The 10,405-nt window shown below is 35.9% G+C and overlaps 1 protein-coding gene and 1 long non-coding RNA gene across 2 annotated transcripts; both read left to right on the forward strand.

The window, feature by feature from the left end:
* Window positions 1–6,058: 6,058 nt before the first annotated feature.
* On the forward strand, window positions 6,059–7,052 carry LOC147762115 (uncharacterized). Its single transcript, XR_015334164.1, has 2 exons — window positions 6,059–6,234; window positions 6,575–7,052. It is a non-coding gene; the product is annotated as an uncharacterized LOC147762115 (long non-coding RNA).
* Window positions 7,053–7,464: 412 nt separating this feature from the next.
* LOC147762116 (uncharacterized) lies at window positions 7,465–10,092 on the forward strand. The gene is made up of 4 exons (XM_087012194.1): window positions 7,465–8,877; window positions 9,012–9,213; window positions 9,437–9,642; window positions 9,855–10,092. Exons 1-4 carry the CDS (start codon window positions 8,753–8,755, stop codon window positions 9,922–9,924), a joined length of 603 nt encoding a protein of 200 aa, XP_086868320.1. The 5' UTR covers window positions 7,465–8,752; the 3' UTR covers window positions 9,925–10,092.
* Window positions 10,093–10,405: the final 313 nt, after the last annotated feature.

Below are 10,405 nucleotides of genomic sequence, written 5' to 3' on the forward strand. Positions count from 1 at the left end.
AAATAAGTTAATTTCCTATCATTTTAGTACACTTTAGTTAAAAACAAAGCGTAATTCTAAATTTTACAGCCTTGCTGTAAGTATCAGAACGTTTTTTTTTTTGGTTTGGTTATTCAAAGACTGATGAGGGGAAGAAATGACGAAGGGACGTAAAGAGATGCCCTCTACCTTTGTACATTTCAATTTCAATTTCAATTTATTAACCTTTAAGCCCTACGGCTCATCAGAATATAAAACAGTGAAACTACTGTGAATACAATAATTACTACTGACACATGTATAAACAATAATAATAATAATAATAATAATAATAATAATAATAATAATTCATCAAATTAACATTAATCTTAGTTCCGATGCACATTTCAGATATTTTCCCAAATTGTTTAATTGTGATACATTGTTAAGTGATAGTAATTTAATTAATTTAAAGACACTTGGCTTTGTATAATAAAATTTCTTAATATATTTCTGCCTTAACGTATTGTAGTGAGGGCATTTAAGAATAAAATGAAATTCATCCTCTACGTCGTTTAAATTGCATAACTTACAGGTTCTTAATTTCCTATTTGTATCTGTATATCGGCCAGTCTCTACAGCTAGATTATGTGATGAAAGCCTAAATTTTGCGATAAATTCCTTACTTTTCTGTGAAATTGGCTTATTTAAGTAAAATTGCATTGTGAAATTATCGACAAGGTGTTGATACAGAAGCCCTTTACTGGCTGTGAATATTTCTCCTGTCAGTACTTGTCTAAAATGATCCTTCAATCTTTGTTCTATCAAAGACAGTATACAAACATCCGACATGTTTTCATAAAAAGTAAATGACAGACCCATTAATTCAAGGTCATTCCGTATACAATTTATCCACTCAAAATTATTGTTAAGGATATCTTTATAGCATGTTTGTATAATACAGTTTTTTGAAGAGCGGATTTTCAGCCAATATTTAAAAATTCTTAGTTTTCTACTTAAAATAAGTGGATATCGTCCAGTTTCATAATATACTAAGTTATTACTAGTGCTTCTTTTAACACCCAGCATTCTTTTCAAAAAATCAGTATGTACCTTTCTTATATCCTTTGCCTTATCAAATCCCCATATTTCTGATGCGTAATTTAAAATACTACCAACGTACGTATCAAATACTGCACACCTGGTGGACACATTAAAGTTATGGTTTTTTAACATGCTGCTAATAGCAAATAATGCTTTTTTACCCTGTTCTGCTATATGTTTTTGGGTTTGACAAAACTTTCCATTAAAATTAAAAAGTAATCCGAGATAACTAAATTGATTCACCCGTTCTAAGACAACACCGTTATATTTCCATTTCTCTTCAGCCCTTATCTTACCCCCATTTCTAAAGACCATTGTTTTTGTTTTTGCTGTATTAACCGTTAAATTCCAATTTTGTGAGTATAAATTCAGGGTATCTAAAAGTTTTTGTAGTCCTTCAGGCGTTTCCGATAGAAGTACAGTATCATCTGCGTACATAAGTAAAAAAAGGTTTATGTCCTGTATTTCAATACTTTCACAATTTTCCGACAAGCAAAAAGTTTCAAAATCATTCACATACAAAGAATAAAGTAACGGGGACATTACCTCTCCTTGTAATAGACCGGTGTGTATTTGGAAGTATTCAGATAGCTGACCGTTAAACTTAACGCATTATGAGGAGAAAACCAAAAATTGGGTATTTTTTAATCTCTAGCATAGATTTCTGGCAGGAAAAAAATTGCAAGGGATTCAATTTCATATTTATTATTTGTTAAAATAAAACGTTATTCAGTGTTGCATGTGGAATAATGATATTATACATGTATAGGATATGTGATGAAACCTTGCATAAATAAATACCGGTACTTAAAATGACCGGGGAATCTATGAAGAGGTATAATACAACGTATAACGCGTGCATGGAAGTATTAATGGCCTAATAATACATTGTAACTAGTTAATTACGCTAGTACATGGAAGTACATGGAAGTATTGACGAGTACATCCTCCCATAATCTCAGCAGATGATTTTCAAACTGCATGGCAAAATGCACACATTTAAATTTTTTATTAAAAAAAGAAAAAGATTTACCCTTCTTTCACTTATTACAATACTTTTTGGAGATAGCTCGTGCGGATAGATCTACTGGAGTTAAAAAGAATTATTATAAAATTTGGAGTTTAACGAATTTTAACGTCACAAATCTCATCACATCTCATTCTCTCTGTGTGACGTCATAATACTGCTTTGATGTATTGTATATTATGTCGGGAGATGGAGGGAGTGAAACTGTACTCATCTGTTCTTGCAAGCTCTTCGTCAAATACTGTATATAACAAAGGGAAATGTACCTTACAAAAATGTGTGGGATTAGTTTAAAATGGGTGTAGATACTGCAACAATTTTGAAATGAATTTTCAAATATTGAGCATTATTTTATATACTAAAAGTCATCATCCAATGATCGTGCGTCTTTGTTGTGACGTCACTTTGCGGGAGTCGTCTCCTCAGACAACCGTCACACCGCAAACGAGTGATACACACTGTGTTGAACCGCGTTAGCATTCTATATATATATATATATATATATATATATATATATATATATATATATATGCGTATGTCTGTTTCATCCAGGTAATGTCCCCTTAGGAATCATAAGTCAAAGGATTATATTGGCATTTTGAAGCCAGTCTTTAGCTCTTTCGTCTAACGATTTAAGTGAGTCCAACCCTGGGCACTGATGCAGCTGACAAGTCTCTACGATGTGGTTGGCTGTCTGTAGGAGGGCACCACACTCGAATGCTGGAGACTGACAGAGCCCCCATTTAAACATGTTAGCACGGAAACGGCCATGACCTGTTCTGATGCGGTTCAGTCGAGTCCATGATAGGCGATCCAGCTCATGTCCAGATGGTCGGGTGCTCACTTCAGGAATGAAGTCACGCAGTCTGCCATTTTGAAGGGCATCCCATTCCTTCTGCCATTTTACCATTCCCCATGTCTCTGTTGACATTTCATTTTTGCTCTTCTCTAACTTTCGTAAGTGTGGAATCAGTGGAGCCCTTGAGGAAAGCCTGGTAAATTCCTCATCTTGACGGAGTCGCTGGAACAATAGATGTCCTGGCTCATGTGCTCTGTTGGCCAGTTGGAGACAGCGGTGATCCCGTCTGATGTCTGGGGGAAGTATGCCGCTTAGCACCGGGAGATATGGTTTTGGTGTTGATCTCAGACACCCTGTGATAAGCCTCATGCTGTTGTTTAGGGCTGCATCAATTGTCTTTGTATGGCTACTCCTGCACCACACAGGGGCGCAATATTCTGCAGTGGAGTAAGCCAGGGGAAGGGAAGTAGTTCTCAGGGTGGGAAAGTTTGCCCCCCAGGTAGTTCCTGCCAGCCTCTTCAAGAGGGTGTTTCTCGCTCCAACCTTTGCAGCAACCTTGTTGATGTGAGCCTTGTAGTTGAGGCTCCGATCCAATGTGATGCCAAGGTACTTCAGAAACTTTTCAAAAGGTATAACGGTGTCACCACATCTCACTTCAAGTTCCTTGTTACTAAGTTTATTGGCCAGATGGAATAGGCTGCTGACTGTCTTGGTCTTGTTCATCTTTAGCCTCCAATCACTAAAGTACTGATCAGTGTCTGTTAGATCCTGACTGAGTACATCATTGAGACCAGATATTGAGGTTCCAGAGGTCATGAAGGCGATGTCATCAGCATAGATGTACTTTTCACTAACTGTTTTAGGTAAGTCAGAGGTGTAGATGTTGAAAAGTATTGGTGCTAGCACAGACCCTTGAGGTACACCATTTTTCAAGAATTTCTTTCTGGTCCTCGACTCCCCAATATGCAGTCTGAAGCTGCGGTTTGTTATCATTTGGAGGATCATACGAGTCATGTGCCTGCTTGGCATACACTGGAGGAGCTTCAGTGCCAACCTTCGATGCCATACTGTGTCATATGCTGCGGATAGGTCTACTAGGACCAATCCAGCCTTTTCTTTCCGTTGAAAGGCATCTTCAATGTCTTGGGTAAGTCGAGCTGCCTGGTCTAGTGTTGAGAAACCCTTTCGGAAGCCTGCCTGCTCGTGTGGGAGTACCTCATCCACTATTGGATAGATTCTATTGAGCAAGAGCCTTGCCATGATCATGATCATCCATGATCATCCAAGTTAGCATTCTGACCATTTACGAAGAAATTTCTGTCATTAAAGAAGAGCAACATGCCATCAAGTGTAAGATTTTTAGATGTGTATTTGGTTGACAATAAAAAAAGTCAACAGATGATCCATGGATCAGTGAAAGAGAGGGTGGGAGGAAGGTGGAGAATAGAGGTCGGAAGCATTAATATCCTGAAGATGGTAAAGAATAAGCTGCCGCTTTTGTTGTTTCAAGAAGTTTTGTGCCAATGGCGCAGCGTTGAACTATTTTTTTTCTTGCCGTGCATAACTATATTTTTTTTAATACCTTCAGTGAAACAATTTTCGCTGCGAAACAATCTCTTCGCGGGTACGTGTCTTACAACATAAGGTTTATTAGTTTTACTAAGAATTTGGGTACAAAATATACAAAGCATTTATATTTTCTTGATTTGTAGACACGCAGAAAGTGCTTGGGATAATCTCTTAGCTTGTTTCGGGCTGAGAAAAGGCTCTGGTAAGTTAATAGTGTTTCTAGTCTAACAACCGCTTTGAAGGAGGCAATACTGTATATTTAACAAACAGTTGATACTCGTTTTATTGAAAATGTTTTAAATGTTGTAACTGTACCTAAACAAGCCGAAAGTTTTATCCGTAAAACTGACCAGGCATGCACCTTGTATCCGCAGTCATGGCGAGGCCCCCACCCCAAGCACACACACACGTTTGAAGAGAAATGAATTACGCAATATTAACTTAAATGGATCATAGAGTTTTTGAAATACTGTATATCACATCGTAAACCAAGCATGCTTTGTACACGATGAGTTTTTTCTGTGCTACATTGCCTTCGCGTATGTATGTAGGGAAGCATATCTTCGCATTATTTTTTAAATTATGTTCCTTTATTGTTCTGTTTATTATTATTATTATTATTATTATTGAATTAAGTACAGTTACACGATGTACTGTTGTGCGTTGCAGCTCAAGGGAGAAGGAGTCCAGTGATACTGGACCGAGAGCTTCTAAGAAACTGGCCCGTTTTCGGCGCTGGTGTCAGAAGAAACTTAGAAGAGTATTTGCATTTATTTTCATTTAATGTTTCAAGTACCTTTGAATTTTCTTGCTGTATAAACAAATATGACGAAATATAGATAACTTTTTCCTCTTTCCTTACACACCTTATTTCTTCTCCCAATCTTTTCCTTTTTTCCTTCCTTCTCTGTATCTGTCTTTCTCTCTAGAACCCCTCAAGTTCAGCATCCTCCGGCGCATCCTCCTATACTTCAGATTTACCTGAAATCCCACCATCCCATGCAGGAGAGGATCTAGGTAGGGTTTAACTTGCCGTTCAGAAATGTAGAGCTAGTTCTTTATTATTAGTATATAATAAACTACAGGACTTGTGCTCCCTTTCTTGCATTATAGAAACGATGGCTGTAAGCGTATTTCATTACTTAAATAGTTTAATCCCTGGCACATTTGCAATATTATAACACCATCATCGACATTAGATGTTCTTCAGATGTTATAGATATTTATTGTAGAGGTGGAATCTGTAAGTTCTGAAGAGCTGTCAAAATAGGAGATGTCCGGGATAGCCTTTTTTGAACATCTGCGCAGCAGATGACGTCAAACGAGACCTGGATTGGAGCGAGATTTCACGAGAGGTGGGGTTAAAATCTGTCATTGAAACTTCTCTCGCGGTCAGGCACAAGTCTTTGTTTTAGGATTGCATTGAGTAAAATTTGGCGTTGTCATGTAATTTGAGATAGAGCAACGCAATGGCGAATTGCTAATGTTGTGTCGTAGGGTGCATTGCAGATAAAATAAAGCGAGAAAACCAGGAAAATGACTATGGATGACGGACACGACTGGCGAGAGAAGTGAAGTGAAGAAAGAGAAGTTGAGCTTGATTAGATTAAAAGGACTAAATGCCGAAATATTTAAAGTACAGATCAGGTCGCAGTATTTTGTAGAAAGAAAGGGACCAACTGCAGACAACTCGCACCCTGCAGGTCACTGGCTCCATGGCATCACCGTACAGACCGTCGGGTCCGTACAGACCGTCGGTCGAGGGGCATATTAATAAGTAAGTTTTGTGTGTAGTTTACAGGACACCATGGTTTATTAATGTGATACAGCCCTAGTACTTGTGATTAATAGTCTTTTACGGTAACTATATCAGACAAATTTGCTTGTACCATTCCTATCTCCATATAACGTGTACCTGATTATGAAATACTGGTGAACCTTCCACACCTATTAAGTATACACAATGTTCAGTTGTAACATTCCATGCCGGGTGGTCAGTTATGATAATTGCAATTTGCAAGTAAGGTGGAAATTAGAGTTGGTATTTTACAACAACGTTTATCACATAATGATATATATTTCAGAAAACTAAGTGAGTTATTTTTTATTTATTTTAGAGCATGACAGACACAGCACATGTTATTGAACCAGTCAAGAACTGCGAGAGTCATGTGGTCAGGATAATCAGATGTTGAAGATTGCTCAGTGTATATTAATCTCTTATGTCCTTAGTTATTATGTTGTTTACTTAATTATATCAGGAGTCAACAGATGGCATTTTTTTCTGTGTGTCACTTACAGTATCAGGCATTTTCTTTATTACTTTAAAATGAAATATTTGGTTTTATGAATATATATATATATGTATATAGGCCTATGTATTGTACTGCACTAGTGATTTAATGAAGAAAATTATTTTACTTGCTAGTATCATTCTTATGTTACTGTAGTGACTTTTCTTAATAACTATATGACACCTGTTTTTCATATCATTTACTTAGATCACAAATACAAGTTCGCCTGTGATGTGTTTATTTGTTGCATTTGTGTATAACTGTCAATAAAATGCAATGATTTTGTGAAAATTTCAACTTATATGTTGTCCATTTTAATACTTTCTTTTGTCATCTTTCCTGTCATTTAAGTCGGATCTGATCACAATGAAACTTACATTTTGTGAATGCTATCCATTAGTTTCTATAGCATCATTTTCATAAGTAAATAAATGAAGAAAATAAACCTTATGATCAAACTCGAGCCTTTTGAATTAGTTACTATAAATTTAGTGAAATTAAATCAAAAATGCAGGCAAGTCTAATGTTCTGATATGGCATCCATCCAATGTGTAAGTTCAGCTATTTTTCAAGTAAAGAAATCGCTGCTCTACTTCCTTGTGGACTCCATATTTTAACCCCACCTCAAGGCAGATCTCGTAAAATCACGGGGAAACTTGGTCTTCTCGTTGAGAACCCGGACAGCCTCTATTGTGTAATAACCAGTCGGTGGTTATACACTTGCTTTGATTTCTTTTTCACCAATAAGTCAACTGAGACTAAGCAGGTATAGTTTTCTGCTACATGATTTATTCAACCGACTGAAGACTCAGGTCTCTTCTACCATCTCTCTCTGTGGTATCTATAACTCTGTCTCTCTCCCTGTCACTGCTTTTATACATGAACTTCATTTACATTTTAGATTAACTTGTATGATTGACATGCGACATGCCATGCCTTAAGACCTGCATTAACGAATATGTAAATCACATATATGAAAATTAGCTCTCAATACTCAAGGCATGCAAACTGTCATGTCTATATACATTTGAATAATTAAAACTTAAACAAATATGCATATCTCAGTATGCACATTTGGAAGACTATCAGTACTAATTAACGGTTCACTACAATTGGATTCTCCCCACAATGCATCTAGAGGGACATACACCGTGGCCGTGTACCCCGGTGTCATGTACCAGAAGGTCCCCCATGACAGAAAGTCGGACTCTGTATAATGGTGATTAGGTATAATATACAGGGTCCCCCGGACCCTGCATTTAAACGGACCCTACGTTTCATGACTATCACAAAACACAGAGTCCGCCCGTCATACAGAAGAACTGGGTCTAAAAGCTAGGGTTCTACTGTAAAACAGTAGATATTTAGTAAAAGCGCTTTTAACTGACAATCTGGGTATAATAGAATTATAATAAAGCAAACCCTTGATGCAAGTAAATGTAATGTAACAAAACGGCGGTGGTTTGCACAACGGCCTGGTGGTGTAGTGGACAGCGACACGTGTTATGAGACTACAATGATATCCAATGACAGGGAAGTATGCAGTAATTTAACAATGTGTTGGTTTGAGTCCCACACTAGAGTTGACTGTATAACGTCTCTATTTTCACTCTTGTTTTTTAAATCATTAGTTTTAAAAATATTCTACTTACTGTCTATGTATTGTGTTTCATTCCGCAATAAAATGTGCTATACTCACTTTTTATTATATTTCATACCCTTTTTTTAAATAAAACTTACTTAAAATATTTTTCACACATATCCCATTGCATTGTGATGCTTTGTACTACATATTATCACTTATCACCCACAGGCAAATGGACTAATAGGTGATTTAAACAGTATTAATAAATGTTTTCCTTTCTTTTGCTATAAATAAATTTCATAAATACACTTTTACGACTTACACTCACGATATCATTATAAAGCAATCAATGTGGCAGCATAAGAGTAAAAGCATCATTCTATATTTCAGAGAGGTACAACCAGACTTTAAAGTCAATGATATCCAAATCTTGCAAAGATCCAAAAGAGTGGGATATGTACTTAGGGTCATGCAATTTTGCCTATAACACATCTGTGCAGGCCAGCACGAAAATGACACCTCATTTCCTTATGTTTGGAAAGTGAGCATGCTTTTTAAGTCGGATAAATAATTAATACTTAAAATGGCACTTGTAAAATAAAAGTATTACAACATTATGTAAATCACTCTTCCTTAAATCTAACATTTACAACATAAAAATTTTTGTCATTTTAGTGAAGCAACTCTTCCAAATGAAGAAGTAAGGGACTTGCAACAAATAGACGAGGACGAAATAGACCCGCTGCCACGTATAGAATTGATTAAATTTTTAAATTGTAAGGCACGACCAACAGCTATGGCCAGTATAGAAGAAGCTCAGGCAGAGCAAAAGAAAACCTACGACGGGAAACGTTGCAATGAATTAAGACATGATGTGGTGTTTATTTTTGTTTATTGTCATGCATTTATATCAATCATATATATATATATATATATATATATATATATATATATATATATATATATATATATATATTACACTTGGGTTTTCAGTATCATTTTCATCAACTTGCATACCAAAATGGTTATATGCTCTTTCACGATAAAATATTATATTATTAACTGTTTTAAGTTTAAAGTTATTCTATTTGCTTTTTCAGGAGTACCAGATTGGATGTAAAGTTTTGAAGTTGAACATGAGGCGCGCTGATAGAAAAGGAGGTAACGATGCTGACAGGTACATTGGCCCGTATATAGTGGTTGGAAAAGGAAAGCATGCTAGTTCGTACAGACTTAAGACGCAAGACAGGAAAACACTAAAGACGGCCGTTAGTGCTAAATTCCTAAAGAAGTATAATGAAAGGGCGTAAGTATTAATAACACATAGCACAACTTTATTCTAAATATAAAACCATTTCTCTCAATAACATTTGACATTTTAATTAAAATTGTTTCCATTATGTATTATGTGGACAACTATAATGCAAGATTGTATCAACAATAAAGGATTTGATATCTACATGTGCTTTAAAATATATTTATAATGTGAAACTATGGATTGTATTATTCTCATTTTAGACGAAGCACTGACACTGATGTTTCATCAAGTTTGCATGATGATGGAAATGCGGGTGACAACGGACAATGAGGAGAAAAAACAATTACTATACTGATTAATAAAATAAACTTTTTTGTAAAATCAGGAAGTTCACCAATAGTATATATATATTATTAATAAATTTATATTTCTTAAGTGATGTTCTTTCTCAATTACATACAAAATATAAACCTGCAGATTAAAGTTTATGAAATGCGAACAATGCACATTTATACTACGCGTTACACTTTAACAGAGGTTAATGATGTTTATTTTACCTTAAATTCTTATAATTCTTCCCTCCATATCAGTTAACATCATGTTCAATGTTATATTTACATTGCAAGTTTTAAGTGTTAGATTTCATTATTGCTCTTCAATGCGGACTTTCAGTATTAAAACGTAGGGTCCTAGGACTTTCCGTACTGAAATAGAGTGTCTAGGGGGACTCTACATTTCAGAACATAGAGTCCGAGACCCGTTATTTCGATACATGGAGTCCGCCGGACTCTCAGTTTTAAAACACAGGGTC

This window comes from Lingula anatina, chromosome 4 (genome assembly GCF_051362555.1).
Source record: "Lingula anatina isolate TDL-2025a chromosome 4, LinAna3.0, whole genome shotgun sequence".
NCBI classification, from domain to species: Eukaryota; Metazoa; Brachiopoda; class Lingulata; order Lingulida; family Lingulidae; genus Lingula; species Lingula anatina.

What these genes read in the sequence shown, in the direction of transcription:
- LOC147762116 (XM_087012194.1), top strand. Translation starts at nt 8,753, where the DNA reads ATGATATCCAAATCTTGCAAAGATCCAAAAGAGTGGGATATGTACTTA. An exon ending in CATTTCCTTATGTTTGGAAA is followed by an intron (nt 8,878 to 9,011) that starts GTGAGCATGCTT and finishes TTGTCATTTTAG; the next exon opens with TGAAGCAACTCTTCCAAATG. An exon ending in AAGAAGTATAATGAAAGGGC is followed by an intron (nt 9,643 to 9,854) that starts GTAAGTATTAAT and finishes TTCTCATTTTAG; the next exon opens with ACGAAGCACTGACACTGATG.